At 43.4% G+C, this 17935-nt stretch overlaps 1 protein-coding gene across 2 annotated transcripts in view; it reads left to right on the forward strand.

Moving 5' to 3' along the window:
• The window catches only part of AMMECR1 (AMMECR nuclear protein 1), a 129386-nt gene that overhangs the window by 76672 nt on the left and 34779 nt on the right, over nucleotides 1–17935 (forward strand). The window contains exon 4 of one of the 2 annotated variants that reach the window (XM_053373842.1): nucleotides 2689–2743. The exons of the other annotated variant lie outside the window; for it this stretch is intronic. Coding sequence (XP_053229817.1) covers nucleotides 2689–2743 — 55 coding nt within the window. The remainder of the gene's footprint in view (nucleotides 1–2688; nucleotides 2744–17935) is intronic. 2 annotated transcript variants of the gene reach the window in all.

Genomic DNA, 17935 nt, shown 5'->3' on the forward strand with positions numbered 1-17935 from the left:
GAGTTGGATCTTATGGTTCCCAGCTCTGGTGACCTTGAGGGGCAGTTTAAGGGATAATCTTCACTTCCGGCCACAAAAGGATCTGACTTAACAAATGGTAATGTGTTGCATCACTGGCATGAGACAAATCTGTTTTGTGCTTACCCTGACTACTCATAAATTTATTGCTGGCAATCCAACTCTCTTGCATACTCTGAAGGAGAGGAACCTGAGGGCTGTGGATTTGATTTTTCATTGAGTATTTTTGCTTTCTTTTGATTTGTCTGGACGGTTTCACAAACCTTTGCTATTCAAATTCTTTTTATGCTTTATAAACTCAGCAGCCATCCTTTGGGAGAGCCCTTTTTTGAGGAACTGCTACAGCCCAGTTTGCACTTTCTTGGGGGGGGGGGCTATCGCCTTTGTACTGTCCCCAGTTGACAGCAGATGTTCAAGGATGCACTGCAGCAGCCTGGCTTTCGGAGACCATATCTTTATAGCCCAAGGGCCAAACTACACATGACAAGAACATCTATGTTTGTTCACATCTGTTCAATTCATGTACAAAGTGCGGGAAAGTCTAATTCTTGCATGCAAGTGCCGTTTGAGTCAGGGGAGCCAAACCCTCTGCCTTTTCTGCCTTACTGGCCTGCAAACCTTACTGAGTTACAATAATTTCTTAACTTTTCACCAGCTTATCTGCTCTGATATGAGAAGTGATCGCTGGGCTTGTATGCTTTAAGTTAGGGTTACCAGATGTCCCCGTTTCCTGGGGACAGTCCCTGGATTTGAGAATAAGTCCCTGGGCAAATTCCATCTCCGGAATGTCCCTGGATTTCATCTAATGTCCCCGGGAAATGCAGCAGCGGCAGTCTCAGCAGCCCGGAGCAGTTGGCTCTGGTTGGCTTCAGGAGCTGCATAGAAGTCTCCATATGATGGTGGTGCAGAGGCTCTTAAGATGCAACTTCCAGGCTGCCTCCACCTTCCCTGACCCCAGCAACTAAGCTGTGAAGGGAGGCTTCATGCTGCCTATCAGAGCAGCCTCCCAACTCCTACTTTCGTGCAAGCAGAAGCAGGGCAGGGATCTCTCAGCTGTTAAGGGAGGCTTCATGCTGCCTATCAGAGCTTGCGTGCAAGCAGGAGGAGGCAGGGATCTCTCAGTTAGGCAACGGGAAGCCTCCCTTCCCACCTGAGGGATCCCCACCCCCTCCTGCTTGCACGCAAGTAGGAATAGGTTTGGGGCTGCTCCAATGGTAAGGGAGGCATCGTGCTGCCCAAGTCTCGGCGCCGCCACACTTGGCCCTCCTTCTCTGCCTTCCATGCCTGGCGCACTGCGCACCGCTTCCCCACCACCACCACTGAAGAACTAACAACTCAGGGGCTCCCAAGGCTTATGGGAAAAGGAGATAGAAGCCTCAGAGGAAGGGGAAATGTGGTGGTTGAGGTCAAGGCAGCGGCTGCCCCTCGGCCACCGCCATTGCTGCAGCATCAACATCCCGAACGTGTAGTATTTAATTGATTGATTGATTGATTGATTGATTAAAGTGTCCCCAGATTCATTGAAAAAAATCTGGTAACCTTACTTTAAGTGAGGCTGGAAGAGAGAGAGGCCACCTAGTAGTGAGCTCACAGTAGAGATGAGAATCAAATTGAGACATGCTTTATTGTAGCCCGAGCTGTGGGGCACTGCACTACAGCAGGTTCAGTCACTGAAATAAGTTTAGATTGGCTGGTGGGTCACAGGACTGCATCCCTGTCTTGACAGGTGGTAGGCATATAGTGGAGTGTGCTTCATATCATTGCTGTGGGTTTTGTAACATACTTTGCATTTCCAGAATTTCAGCTTTTTGAATCAAATGCAGGGAGTTCACCTGCTGGTATGCTCAAAGACTGTAGCTTCATATATTTCCACATGGTTGCCACAGTAGCTTCTTGCATTCCATTATTGTGCATTAGTTAGAAAACAGCCTGGGGCAATCTTTTCCAACAAGGTGTCCTCCTGATGTTCTGGGCTGCAGCTTCCTTCAACCCAGCTAGTATGGCCATGCTGGCTAGGTCTGATGAGAGTTGTGGTCCAAAACATCTGGAGGGCACCAGGTTGGCAAAGGCTGGCCAAATGAAAAGGTGATCAGGAAAAAAAGAATTGAGAAAGAATTCTATGCCTGGTAATGTCACTCTTTGTATGTAAGGAATAAATAGTGGAATTGGTATTTTCAGAACTAACTTTTTATGCTAATATTTTTTATTAAAGGGAGAGGTGAGTCAGGTGCACCAGTGTAACATGTTTTCCCCTCATTCATGAAGTCAAAGGTTGCAATGTGATGAAAAATCAGCTTTCCTAACATTACTGGCACTGATCCTGCCCCCCTCCCTGTCCTTTCTGAATGGCATGGAATAGAGTTCTTGTTAACTGGCCACATCACACAGATTAAGTAGAAGGGATGAGACTACCCACAGTGAAGAACATTTCTGGCTATATGTTTCATGGATTTTTCTTTTGGCACAGTCTTTACTGTTCTTCATGACTATAAATATGATGATATGGTAGTAGGAGAGAGAAATGTTTTTTTTTTTAATATGCTGAAGCATTTGTTGTGTTTTGCACCCAAATAGTGTACAACAGACCAAATGTATGATTTTGAGTAAACCAGCAGAATGTGTGATTTATAGCAAACTAGATTATGAAAAAAATTGCCTTGTGTTTTCCAGCTTCTTCAAGAATTTACTGACTTTGGAAGCAGTTTACTACATCATTTCAGAACAGGTTGACAAACTATTTTTCATGTATTGTTGAGCAGTCGTTCTTAAGGTTCTCCCCTTGAATTTGTTATGGTCTTACTATCTTTATTTCCTTTAACCCCATTTGGCAGGGGTGGGTGGAGAAATTCTCAAAATGAAATTTCCATTATCCTCTAGAATGCTAGTCCACCACTGGGTTCCTTGGGCATTTCTAGTTTTGAGACCTATTTCCCAGGGATCCCTGTGCATGGAATGCTCTTGACGCAGAGTCCTGCTGTCTAATTAAGACTTTGCAGCAGGATCTTTCTGGTGCAACATAGTAAGCCTAAACAAGGAAAGATAGAGCAGCATCAGTGAGGTAGGGACTGAGCCAGGCAAGCCCATTCTGAACTGGGCCTGACATTTAAGCAGAGATGGGGGTTTTCTGGGTCTGATTCAGAATTTACTTGAAGGCACCATAAAACATAAATTCATAGTCCAAACCACTTTCTGAGCATTCCTAAATTTAACATTGTTACCACCTCATGTCATGAAGGAAGCATGATTTTGAGCAGATGTTAATTGACCAAGAAGTTTTGCTAGCCTTAGCGTTGATGGTAATTTGTTTTATTATTTTTCATTTACTTGTTTCCCGGACCTCCTCATACCTCCCTTTTTTGTATTCCAGTTCAATTTATTAGCTCAGCAGTTTCTTTCCCTCTTTATTCTACCCTGATCTTTAATCTTACGTTATTATAACATTAAATTTTTACTTATAAAAAACCGTTTTTTCATATTCTTTTATACCATTATAGCTAGAAACCACTTAATTTTCAATCCAACATCATTCTAACATTCATTAATTTTACAATATTTCTGTAAATAGTCTTTAAATTTCTTCCAGTCTTCTTCCACCGACTCTTCTCCCTGGTCTCGGATTCTACCAGTCATTTCCGCCATTTCCATGTAGTCCATCACCTTCATCTGCCATTCTTCCAGAGTGGGTATATCTTGTGTCTTCCAATACTTTGCAATAAGTATTCTTGCTGCTGTTGTAGCGTACATAAAGAAAGTTTTATCCTTCTTTAACACCGATTGGCCGACTATGCCCAGGAGAAAGGCCTCTGGTTTCTTCAAGAAGGTATATTTAAATACCTTTTTCAATTCATTATATATCGTCTCCCAGAAAGCCTTAATCCTTGGGCACGTCCACCAAAGGTGAAAAAATGTACCTTCAGTTTCTTTACATTTCCAACATTTATTATCGGGCAAGTGATAGATTTTTGCAAGCTTGACTGGGATCATGTACCACCTGTATATCATTTTCATAATATTCTCTCTTAGGGCATTGCATGCCGTAAACTTCATACCTGTGGTCCATAACTGTTCCCAGTCAGCAAACATAATATTGTGTCCAACATCTTGTGCCCATTTAATCATAACAGATTTCACCGTTTCATCCTGAGTATTCCATTTCAACAGCAAGTTATACATCCTTGGCAAAATCTTAGAGATAATTGCACTTTCATTTATTACACTGTTTTTGGTACTTTAAAGAAGCCAAATACAAAATTTTCTTGAGAGTTAGTGCCCATGTATCCAGATCTGTTCCCATAATTTAGGACAGCTAAATGTAGTTTTAATGTAATAGAAGAATCTATATTTCTTTGAGGGTTTCCCATAAAGCAGAGCAAAGAAATAAACCCTGAAATACAAGAAAGCACAAAGAAATGTGATATCCTCATTGACTGCACAATTATTTAATTCACAATACATAATCTAGTATTTTCCCCCAAGTTATCTAGTGTTCATTCATTTTTGGTGCCTTTGGTCATACTGACTCTTATGTTGCAAGAGGTCTAGCTTTCCCAGATGATGATGATGATGATTTCTGTAGCATTTTCAGTGTCCATGTCACTTTACAGAGTACAGAAGGGCATGTCCCCCTGCCCTTAGAGCTTTCAGTCTAAAATTTGAAATGTGGGAAGGGTTGAAGGGAGGAAGTTATGTGATACACCTGGGTGTTATTGGGGAATAAAGACAGGAGCCAGCATAACTGGTAATTGTTTTAATAATTCCAGTCTAGACATGCACTCTTCACTGCAGGATTCCTTTTCAAAGCTCTTTACAACTTGCATTTTCACAATGAAGGCAGCCTGTTTCACCTACAGGTACTATTTTAGCATTTTGCATTGGGCCTATTCAGAGACTACACAGTGACATGACCAGTAAGCCCGGTGGCCTGAGTGAGAAGAGCTGTCTTGTCAGGACTCCAGAAAGGTGAAAACATTGGGGCACTTGAAGAAGAAGACAAATGGCTCCTTGCACACCAAGGGTTGCAAATTGGAAGCAGCCTCCCTTCCACCCTGCTCAGTGCAAGGGGCATTTGCTGCCTCAAGATAATAGTGATGGGCACTAGCTTGCATGGGTGTAAAATGGAATTAAGATAAATTCATTGAGAAATAGCTCAGTCAAAGGCATTTTAGTTGTGATGAAGCCTCCGCTTAAGAGTCAGCATGCCACTACGTACCAGCAGGGGATGTTTATTGTCATCATGCCCTGCTTGCAGCCCTCCTAAAAGCTCTGAGAAATAGGATGCTAGACTAGATGGACCCCTTACTTTGATTGAGCGGGGCTCTTTCTGTTTTCTTCGTTCCTTTCCCTGTCCCTTAAGTGGGTGTAATGCAAAACCAGGATTGATGCTAAGCAGGTTTGAACCATATAACAGCAGTTTAAGGCGAACAAATAGTGAAAGGAAGAAAATGCATGCTGCTCATTTGCAAACTTATAGCGAGTAGGTAGCCTGGGTTAAATCTGCACTGTTCCCAAAGGTCTTAGTCAGTAGTTAAGACTGAGGCACCGTTAGTATGTGGTTCCCTAGACTGGATGGATGGGAGTTTGCCTGCTCTTGATGGGATTACGCTTCCTGTGAAGGAGCAGGCACACAGCTTGGAGGTTCTTCTGGATCCTTTGCTGTAACTTCAGGCTCAGGTGGTCTCAGTGGTGAAGAGTACCTTCCATCAGCTTTGGCTAGTGGCTCACCTGTGCCCCTAAGTGGACAAGGATAGCCTAACTACTGTTGCCTATGCTCCGGTAACCTCTAGGTGAGATTACTGAAATGTGTTGTAGGTGGGGCTGCCTCTAAAGACAATATGGAAACTTCAGTTGGTGCAGAATTTTGTGGCCAAGTTACTCTCTGGCGCCATATGTTTTAAGCATATTACACCAATCCTGGCCCAACTACACTGGCTGCCAATTAATTTCCAGGCTCAATTCAAAGTGCCGATTTTGACCTATAAAGCCTTAAACAGCTCAGGAATTCAATATCTCAAGGATCACCTCTCCCCATATGAACCCACCTGCAAGCTGTGGCCGCATTTAAGGCCCTTCTCTGTTTGCCTCCTCCACAAGAGGTCTAGAGGGCAGCAACATGAGAACAGGCCTTTTCTGTGGTGGCTCACCACTTGTGCAATGCTCTCTCCAGGGGGGCTCCTGTGACTCCTTCATTAAATATCTTTAGGCACCAGGCGAAAACATTTCTTAAGAACCAGGCCTTGGGCTGATTAACATTCTATGGCCTTTTAAGTGTGTTTATGGGAGGGGGGCTATTAGTGGAGGTTTTTTGGTTTTATTATTTTGTGTTCTCTTGTTGTATTTTTATGTTGTGAACTGCCCTGTGATTTTCAGATGAAAGGCAGTATACAAATTTAATAAGTAATAATAATGATGAATAATAATGGGTTGGGGCTCTTTCTCAAACAGAAATCCTTGAAAATTTTAACATAATTGCCCTTGAACTGCCAACAGGTGCTTTTTTCCCTTCTTCTTTTTGCATTAACACCATCATTATGCAACAACTGCAAGTCCAAACATCAAATCCATACAGTATGCACATTTGAAATTTAACATTATGTATAGCAATAGACTCCTTGCATTTGGAGTGTGCCTACCAAAAATGATTTGAAGGCTTTTGGGCAAAGTATTCATAGCAGTCATTGCCAGGCAACAGTCTTGTCAGATGATGGCAGGCACTGGGCACTTCCTCATTGTATTAAATACATTCTTCATGCTTTTGCTACTAACCATCTCCAGTCAGTGGAAAGATAAATTTGACTCACTACCCAGGGAGGCATCCCCATCCTTCTTTATTGTGACTTGTTCTATGGGAGAATATGAATAGAATAATTTATTTGGGAAGAATGTAGTTAACAGGAAGATTCCTTAAAAGCTGATCCCCTGTAGTTCAGGGGAGCTGGGTTTCCTTTCCCTTTCCTGCCTCCATGTAAAATCTTGATGCCTTTTGCATTCTCCACTGTATAAAAAAACTAAAATTTCCCAGGCTCATGGAAATGTATTAAACTTTGCCTTTCAACTCTGTTTCAGTTTTTGAATTGCAGTTTCCTTTCCTCACATGCACACCCTTCCAGGGTCGGTTGCCCCAAACACGCCTTTTCCTTTTAATGAAATGAAAATTTGCATATTCTTGCATTAATATGTTTGAAATATCTGTGCACAAGTTCCTGGGCAACTTTCATGACTTAAACTAGGGGTTCCCAAACTGTGGTCCACAGACCAGCAGTGGTCAGTGAGCATCAAGCTGTGGTTGCACAGTGTGACTCTGAAGAACAGCAGGACCAGGAGCTGCTCAATTGTTCTCATCACTTGAGAACCCCACTGGCTTCCTTCTCTCCTTTGTGGAGGGTGGAGAGGACACGGGTGTTGCTCTCTCTTCACTGGGGATGAAGGGAAAGAAGGAAGCCAGTGTCTGTTGCTCCTGTGGAAAGCCTTTGCTAGTCCCACCCACCCTTTGAGATTTGCAATCATATTAGGTTTAAAAGGAAAGTGGGGAGAAGTCTCCCACCTACACATACAAATCCCTCAGTAAATTCCTCTCATTTCTGTTCTGTGCATACTTTCCTTAGAATTCTAAGGTTTGTCAGTTCTATTCACGAAATATAACCTGAGTTTCCTGTCCAGTAGTTAAGATTTGAGTATCAGAACAATTTGTTTTCTAACAGATAGGAAAGGAGTGTGTACACACAATAGTACCTTTCTGTCTGTCAAGCATGTAGGCTTCCGGCGTTTTAGTGCTAATTAGCAAAACAACAACAACCAAACAAACAAAAAAACCAAAACACGTGTTTCCTAGGCTGGCTTATTTAAAAGTGCTGAAATACAGATATTGTTTCCTGTTCAGCATGACTTTTATAATATTGGCTGTGCAACTAATATCTGAAAAATTATTTTCTTGTCTAATATTTGGTGCATGTTAGCCACTCTGCTTACTTGTACCTCTGCACCAGTCTTCCCCGACCTGCTGGCCTCCAGATATTTTGAACTGCAACTCACAGCCTACACTAGCATGGCCAGTGCCAGGCGATGATGGGAGTTGTGGTCCAAAGCATCTGAGGGGCACCAGGTTGGGGAAGGCTGCTCCTCACTGTTGTTCCTGTATTTCCCGATTCTCATTTTAAGTGTCTTGTTATCCACGTTACATTGAGGGAAAGCGATTTCTTAACTTGCCATATATTATTTTTGCGAGAAAAATGCTAAGCAGTACTTGGCTTGTCCACGAACTGCAGCATGATGACAGAGCAGCAGATAGGCAACATAGACAGGCAAGCAACCAGTGTAGGTTTTGTGGGGGGAGGCGGAAGAGCTGCAGCAGAACAGGTAGGGCAGGGAAGTCCGTTAGCAATCAATGTGTTCTGCTTCCACCGTGCTCTGGACACAAACACCACCATTTCAGCCTCAGCAGCCTCGCAGGCCTAGAGAGCGAATGCAGGGAATGTGTGGGGGGGGTGGTTTGGGGAGTCATGGACTGTAGGTAGTGTTGGTGAGCAATGCAAGCAGTGGTATAGCTCTCTCTCTCTCTCTCTTTGTGTGTGTCTCTGTCTGTCTGTCTGTCTCTCTTGCAGGTTCGATTTTATAGAACAAAAAACGCTATTGCTGACTTACTAACAGCATTATTTGTACATTATTATTTGCCTTTCTACGAAGGTGGTGTAGTCATAATTTAAATCCTCAGTGCTTATTTCAATGTTTACAGATAAATAATGAATTTGTGCTGAGCACCTTCACATTTCAATAATTGTGGTGAACCTGCACCGTTTAGATTTCAGGGTATGTGATATTATCACAGGTATTTTCATAGGTACTAACTATTCTTGGTTGTAATTCTGGTGCTTTGCTCTCCTAATCAACTCTGATTTTCAGGACAAGCAATCCTCGTTTTGTGCGGGGCTTATGTTCTGGACCCCCACATGCATGGGCAGAGTGCATGTAAACCCATTCTGCCCCCACCCTGTCCTGCCCCTTTTCATGACATCTTTATGACATTTTGGGGCTACTTCCGGGTTTGGCGCCATGCACATGTGCACAATTGTGTGTCATTTGAACACACCTAAATGGGTTGTTGCCTGTACAGTGGTACCTCGGAACTCAAACATTATCCATTCCGGAAGACTGTTCGACTTCCGAAATGTTTGAGTTCCAAGGCATGGCTTCTGATTGGCCTACAACTAGGTTTTTGCACAGCAGAAGCCACGTTGGACATTCATGTTCCGAGGAATGTTCCAAAACCAAAGCACTTCTGGATTGTCTGTGTTCGGAAGCCAAAATGTTCGAGAATGGAGCCGTTCAAGTTCCGAGGTTCCACTGTATTGGTTTGCAGTGGGCGATTCTCTTCTTAGCCTTCCTTAGTCTTACTCCTGTGTGACATGGATAAAGACTTTAAAAATAGTATGATTTCACATGCTTCCTGAACAGTATACAGCATAAAAGAGCTTTCCTAAAATGTAAACTGTTAGCACTTTACATAGTTCAGGGTCTTTGTTGTTGTTGTTTAGTCGTTTAGTCGTGTCCGACTCTTCGTGACCCCATGGACCAGAGCACGCCAGGCACCTCTGTCCTCCACTACCTCCCGCAGTGTGGTCAAACTCATGCTGGTAACCTCAAAAACACTATCCAACCATCTCGTCCTCTGTCGCCCCCTTCTCCTTGTGCCCTCCATCTTTCCCAGCATCAGTGTCTTCTCCAGGGAGTCTTCTCTTCTCATGAGGTGGCCAAAGTACTGGAGCCTCAGCTTCACGATCTGTCCTTCCAGTGAGCACTCAGGGCTGATTTCATTAAGAATGGATGCGTTTGATCTTCTTGCAGTCCATGGGACTCTCAAGAGTCTTCTCCAGCACCATAATTCAAAAGCATCAATTCTTCGGCGATCAGCCTTCTTTATGGTCCAGCTCTCACTTCCATACATCACTACTGGGAAAACCATGGCTTTAACTATACGGACCTTTGTTGGCAAGGTGACGTCTCTACTTCTCAAGATGCTGTCTAGGCCTGTCATTGCCCTTCTCCCAAGAAGCAGGCGTCTTTTAATTTCGTGGCTGCTGTCACCATCTGCAGTGATCATGGAGCCCAAGAAAGTAAAATCTCTCACTGCCTCCATTTCTTCCCCTTCTATTTGCCAGGAGGTGATGGGACCAGTGGCCATGATCGTTTTTTTGATGTTGAGCCTCAGACCATATTTTGCGCTCTCCTCTTTCACCCTCATTAAAAGGTTCTTTAATTCCTCCTCACTTTCTGCCATAAAGGTTGTGTCATCTGCATATCTGAGGTTGTTGATATTTCTTCCGGCAATCTTAATTCCAGCTTGGGATTCATCCAGCCCAGCCTTTCGCATGATGTATTCTGCATATAAATTAAATAAGCAGGGAGATAAAATACAGCCTTGTCGTACTCCTTTCCCAATTTTGAACCAATCAGTTGTTGCATATCCAGTTCAAACTGTAGCTTCTTGTCCCACATAGAGATTTCTCAGGAGACAGATGAGGTGATCAGGCACTCCCATTTCTTTAAGAACTTGCCATAGTTTGCTGTGGTCGACACAGTCAAAGGCTTTTGCATAGTCAATGAAGCAGAAGTAGAAGTCTTTACTGGAGCCTATTATTAGGAAATTATTTCTACTATTTTTGAAAACATAATGCACAATCAAAAAGCTCTGGAATTATAACCCTAAATATTGACCATCTGGCATGTGCAATCATATTGATGTAGAAATAATGAGATATGAGATAATAATCAAACTGAGTAGTTCTGCTTTGGCCTGCTGATTTGATTCTTTTGGGTACACTGCAGTAATATATTCCAACTTTTCAATACCAGTTGCTATGAACAATACAGAAAAACATTTCCTCCTGCTGCCTCAGAACTGGCTGTTTTTCTCACTTCTATATTGGTTTCTAATATTAGTTCACATAGCCCCTGTGGGACTGATTGGGGGTCACAGAGTATAAATCCACACATTCAGGCTTTGTTGAGTCCAAAGCTACATCCTGTGCATATGCATCCTAATTTAAGCATCCCTTCAGTCCTTAACCCTTTGGTTATGCTCTGAATTTTATTCAGGTGACATTGGGCTGTATCGCATCTTGTGTCTCCACTACTGCAAGGGTTCAGAAATGCTAATGATTAAGTGGTATATAAGTGTCTTAAATAAACAAGCAAAATAGACTTTTTAGAGCTGTGCTACAGAGGAATCCAACGCAGTATTTACCAATTCACCCCACATAAGTGGGGGACCTGTTGGGATGATCTGCCAGCAGAGTTTTACAGACTCAAAAGGATGCTGCCAAGATGGCGTTGAGAAAGGTCGTTCTTGGCTGAGCTCCACAATCTGTTTTAATTATTTAATTGGGGTTTGTTTGTTTGCTTTTTATGTGATAGTGCTGTTGCTGGCTCAGCAGCTATCTAATTTATCAGGGGCTAGGACCTTTTCAGTGTTGTTTTGTTCTCTGAGGAGCCAAGAATCATTAACCAGGTTTAAAGGGAGTTCAGCAACTGCAGGCCTTCTGCCCCTTTGGTGTTCTTGCTGTTTTGTCTTTACAGGTTTTAAACTTTATTCTAAGGACTCAAAAGGGATGCTCTGAGGGATTTTCTAGTTGGTAGATCTGGTGATTGTCCTGGGGCCCTTGACTTGCTATGGAATTTTGAGATTCAGAGGACTATAGATATACCGTATTTTTTGCTCTATAAGACTCACTTTTTCCCTCCTAAAAAGTAAGGGGAAATGTGTGTGCGTCTTATGGAGCGAATGCAGGCTGCACAGCTATCCCAGAAGCCAGAACAGCAAGAGGGATTGCTGCTTTCACTGCGCAGCGATCCCTCTTGCTGTTCTGGCTTCTGAGATTCAGAATATTTTTTTTTCTTGTTTTCCTCCTCCAAAAACTAGGTGCGTCTTGTGGTCTGGTGCATCTTATAGAGCAAAAAATACGGTAATTGTTTCTGAGCATACTCTCTGATCCAGTGGAGCACGTTCGGCTGCCTGGTGTACTTGGGAGTTACATGTGAGGAAACAAGTCAAGGACAGTTAGAGTGCAGTTAGTGCAGGGGTTGTTAACCTGGTTCCTACCGCCCACTGCTGGGCATTTCAGGATTCTAGGTGGCTGGGAGGGGGTTCTATGACACAAGCTGAATCCTCCTTCCATTGAGCACTGGTGGGCGGTAAGGAAATTTTACTATCAAGAAAGATGGATTAGTGGGCGGTAGGTGTAAAAAGGTTGACTACCGCTGAGTTAGTGCAACAATGACTGGGCATATGCTAGAGCATGATGGTGAAAGCAGTGAAGAGGGCTTTGGTGCATCCTCGATCCCCAGAAGAACGTCAGGGTGGTCCATTAGCTGTTGACACCTACAGTATATCAGCAGATGGATTCTGGGACACCCCAGAGACCCTCCATGTTAAGCACTTTGAGGACAAAGACATTCTTCTCTTTAGCAAGCTAGATGCCATGATTGATGCGGTCCCAGAAGAGATTTCCAGCGCCCCATCAAACCATGTTCTGTGGGATCAGTTTCAGTTTTTGCAACCTGATTACTTTGACATGGTGCTTGCATGCACCTAACAATGTGCCCTCTTCATCCTTCCTCTTCTTGGCTAATTAAAACTAGCTGGGGTGAAGCATGACTGGCTGAATTCAGGGGGTGGTACTGCCCACCTTGAAGAAGATGATATTGTGGCCACTCCTGGAAAAAACCCATCCTGCACCGAATGGTACTGAACAACTACCATCCTATTGCAAATACCCCTTTTGGAGCAAGGTACTTGAGAGGGCTGTGGTGACACAGCTGCAGGCATTCTTGGAGAGAAGTGGGTTCAGACCTTGCCTGTGATACATAATATAAGTGCCTTTGCAAATCGACATGTACCAAATTGCAAAGTAAATTGCACCTGAATTAACAGCCGTGAAACTTTCAAAAGCTACTTCTGGCATGTAAGCCCAAAACTAGAAATGATGCAGTCTCAGATCGTGTTGAAAACATGTGGGTTTTTAAAAAAGAATTTAAGTGTTATGTAATTAAGGAGTGCTAAATTCTCTCTCTCTCTCTCTCTCTCTCTCTCTCTCTCTCTCTCTCTCTCTCTCCACTGCTTATCACCCCTCCACCAGGTGCTTTTCTCACTTTCAGTGTCAAGAGCCTGGTTGAGAAAAGGCATAGAGGATAGAGGTAATCTGTGGATTCAGCACCACTTCCCTATATGTCCCTTGCTCTTAAAATCAACCTTGTCCCCTGCTTCATCCATGATTGCAGTATATTTGTACTTATCAGAATAGGTCAGCCACAATTATGACTCCACATGTCTTGGAAATAGTTCCTGTGTCAGGCTGAGGCCAAGGAAACCATGTAGACTAACGAAATAAAGATGGGAGTGCAAGAAAAAAGGTGAGAGGCGGAAGTTACCCATTACCTTAATGAAGTCCCCAACTCTTTGGAGACCTTCCCCCAAACACAGTGTCAATATTCAGCAGATAACTTGGTAAAACTCAAATGGGCCAGCTGAGCTTATACACGTGCCCCTTTCTTTGGCAGCTCACTTAAGTGCCCCACTCCCCCTGATATTCCTCTTCTGCTTGTGGTTAGCCTGGACAGTCCCCCATCAGGTTGGAGTGCAGCATGTTCTGTGGACTGGGGAGACCAAGGGCATTTACTGCTGCTGTGAAACCACTGTGCGTTAGGGATTGTCTGAGCTTGGATGCTCCCCCAGCAGCGACTTTGCAGGCTGCTGAAATAGTTGTCTTCCAATGCAGGCAGTGGCCAGAAATATTGCTCCAGTACGACTTTTCTCAAACTCCCAGGGTGTCTGTGTGTGTGCTGAAGTGGACTTTCTAGGGATGGTGTCACGTGCTGGGTCTGTTGCCCACTGAATCTATGTAACTGCCTGCCAGATTCATTTGCAGGAATTTATAGACCACTTTTCAGCAACTGCTTCTAAAAAAAGCAATTCTATAAAATCTATTAAAAATGCACATTAAAATTTGCCACAGAGAACAGCCATTGGAACAGCAGGAAACCAACCAGGGGGGGGGACTGATTTCCAAAAGCAGAACAAAATAATGTCATCTTTACTTGCTTCCAGAATGCCTTGAGAGAGGGAGTCAAATGAACAGAGGAGTGTTTCAGAGCTCCGCTGGCCACTGGAAAGACCAGTATGCCTTCCTCATATGATGAAATTTGAACCAAGGCATCATTGACAGATCTTAAGCTTGGACTGGGGATACCCCATCAATTGACATAGGTACCCTCTTGTCTGTGTCTGGTGTTGCAACTTCATGCCCCAGCATACGAATCACCTTCTATGCTAGGAAAGGAGACAGCTTGTGCCTTATCTTAAATCCTGAGCTATTTTATCTGAGAATGTTGTATATTGTTTGAACATTTATTTTGTGTACACTCAATAGAAAAGATTTGTTGTACTTAAAGCAAGATAAAGATAGAGGCAACCAAACAGCCCACACTTCCTTTTCAAAGCTGCTTCTCAAACTGTGCTGTTCTCAGACTGCTAGAGTCTTGGCAGGTGAGGCACATTCTATTGCATTAGACCCGTGTTGAGGGGCGTCAAGCTCTCAGGTCCTTGGAACTCCTCCCCTCAACTCTTTGCAGGGCTGCAATCTCTTCATACAGTCCTTAAGGCATCTCTAGCTGGTCCTCAGACCTCACCATGGGTCACCCCCACTTGCTGGCCCTTCTTCACATCCCTAGTGTTTTGCCTGGCTGAACTACTGATTATGCCTCTTGCTTGTCTGGATGGAGGATAGAGAAGTGAGTTGCAGTGTCTGAGGCGAGTGAAAGGTTACATGATAGAAGTTTATGAAATTATGCATGGCCTGGAGCAAGTGGATAGAAAAAAGTTTTTCTCCTGTTCTCTTAGCGCTGGAACACATGGACATCCAATGAAGCTAAATGTTGGAAGATGCAGGACAGATAAAATAAAGTACTTCTTCATGAAATGAAGAATTAGGCTATCGAACTTGTTGCCACAGGCGGCACCAACCCAGATGGCTTTAAAAGAGGACAGGGCTATCAGTGGCTACTAGCCATTATAGCTATGCTCTACCTCCACAGTTTGAGGCAGTAATGCCAGTTGCTGGAAACCACCAGAGAGGAGAATGCTCTTGTGCTCAGGTCCTGCTTTCATGTTTCCCATAGGCAACTGGTTGGCCACTGTGAGAATAGGATGCTGGACTGGATAGGGCCGCTGGCCTGATCCAGCAGGCTCTTTTTATCTGTTTAAGTGTAAAAATTAACCTTCTGTACATAGATAAAATTTGCATTTGTTGCTTCACCCACTTTAGACTCTGGCACCACCCACTACAAGCATGTGGTCCCTGGAAGGTTGCTCAGATGGGCATGTGGCCCTTGGTCTGTAAAAGGTTGCCCTCCTTGCTTTAGATCAACAGAAATACCAGGTATGTTATGCTGAAGTAGGTGTGGACAGTTTAGCCACTACAAGTATGAAAACACATCAGGTTACTCTTTTTTGGGGCTGCATGGGAAGTGGCTGGCAGATGAGTTTTCTAGGTAAGGCAGCTTTGGAGGAGGGAGAAAAAATTTCTCCTCCTCTTTTAACTCAGTCCCTCCATTTGTCACAAACTCTCCCAGGATTCTTCAACTTGTCAGCTTCATAACTTTGGTGTATAAGAACTTTCTCCCTTGAGTGAAAGCAAAACAACATAAAATAAGCATAGCATAAAATGTCTAGGATGCTGGGGATGCATATTCTAAAAAATGTATTGGAAACTAGCAAATGCCTTTAAAACTTTCGAGAGGACTGAAAAAAGATCTCATGGAGAATTTCTTTTCACTCCTGTTCTTACCCAGGGCAAATATCCAGTTCTCTGTTGTACCATATCAGTTCCATGTGCTTTTTTATTTCTCTCCTCTGGTATGACCTCTGTCTCAGCTGGCAGCCTGTGTGATCTTAAAGCATTTTCCGGTTCAAAATAACAATACATAGGAAATTCAAGTGTTGTTTTTTTTATTTCCTTTCCTGCCTTCAGCCAGTGTTCAGGATGTACACATAATTCACAGGTCTGGATTTAGGGCAGGGGTTGTTTTGCTGTCTAGTCTCAAGCATAGACACTGGCTATGTTGGCACATCACGTCTTGTGCTTGTGCTGGAAAGAAAGAACTGCTTGTTGCATCTTCTGGACCCATAATTGTTGTTAACAAGAACCACGGTTAATTTTGGCAAACCAGTTTCAAAAGCCATAGTTTGGAGTTGGATTGTTTGAACCTAACCATAGTTAATATTAACCACAGTTCATCACTCCCCATAATACAAAAACCTGTTGTTAACCAAACCAAAAAGCTTTCCAGACAACCCCTGGCAGCATAATAAGTGTGAGTGCATGAGACCAAGGCTTATTGCAGCTCATTCCTGCTCACACAAATTGCACTACACCATGGTTTAACATGATGTGTGAAAGCAATAGCTGTGTGTGTGTGTGTGTGTGTGTGTGTGTATTCTTCATGTCTTAGTTTTTGAAGATGCATGCGGCAGAGTTATTTCTCACCATCAACTTAGATTTTGGATTTCAAGTTTTCCTCTCAAAGGTGGGAAGGGGACTGCCTGAAAATGATCTCTCTCAAGCTTCTTTACAAAAACTGGAATGAGAATTTTGCCTGTTCTCTCAGGAGCAGTATTTCTCTTTATACTATCAGATGAAGGAAGCTGTTGGTTTGGCTGCTCTTTTGATAAAGCTAAATTATGCTTATTGCTGCTGGGGTTTCACTAGGAAAATATTGATTGTCAGTATAACAAGAATTCCCTCGCTGCCTGTTAGTGGCCTCAGCCAGCTAAAACCTGGCAATGGAAAAATCATTAGATGTTAACAAACTCCCTCTGTCTCTAAATTAATGTCTATCTTCATAATTCTCCTGGTTCCTGTCAAGGGAAATCCCAGGGAATAGGTGATCCATGGTGGCTGTTTTGGAATAAGGGACAGATTTCAGGGAAAGCCCCACCACACCACACATTCCTTCACCCTGAGTCAAAGATCTGGGTAAACCGTGACCCATCTCAAGTTTCCTTTGCTTCCAGTTGGCTCTTCTATTTGCAGTGCAAGCACCACCCCCATGATGGAGGACACGGGATGCGCTGGTAAATATTCAGTGCAGAATTTTGCTGGGAAATGCTTAGCGGTATCAGCAGCTGTGTGTGGGATTTCTTTTTTTTTTGTCAGGCCATCCACAAAGAGGCTGTGCCAAGACATTATGAATCCCCTTAGCTTAGCTTCTCTGGGACACTTATAAATTCAACAAAACTAAAACTGTAAAGCTATGCCTGGACTGTATCACTTTAATCACATGTTGGGTGGGTGAGTTCCTTGCATATATAAAAAAAACTAACCCATCAGCAAGAAGGGTTTGGTTTGTCTTCTGAAGGATGCCTTCTTCCCTCTAATTGCTTCTTTGTCTCTGCTATTTAACCATCTGGCCTCATCTTCATCCTGGTGGTAGTTTTCTTGATGAGCAGTAGACCACCAAGGTGAGCTTTTAATAGTATGCTTTTGAATAACCCCAAGCATTCTGGTGAGACTATTTTCTTGAATTGGCCTTTCAGCTTCTTTCTTACCAATACCAATACCAAAGTCTCTTTTGAAGCCAAATATGACTGTGTTTGATTGACTTGGCCATTGGCCGCTTACACATACAGTTGTACCTTGGTTTTCGAACAGCTTAGTTCTTGAACGTTTTGGCTCCTGAATGCCGCAAACCCCGAAGTGACTGTTCAGGTTTGTGAACTATTTTTGGAAGCCGAATGTCTGACAGGGCTTCCACAGCTTCTGATTGGCTGCAGGAGCTTCCTGCGGCCAATCAGAAGCCGCACTATGGTTTTCGAACATTTCGGAAGTAAAATGGACTTCCGGAACAGATTCCATTCGACTTCCAAGGTACG

This window comes from Podarcis raffonei, chromosome Z (genome assembly GCF_027172205.1).
Source record: "Podarcis raffonei isolate rPodRaf1 chromosome Z, rPodRaf1.pri, whole genome shotgun sequence".
Lineage (NCBI taxonomy): Eukaryota > Metazoa > Chordata > Lepidosauria > Squamata > Lacertidae > Podarcis > Podarcis raffonei.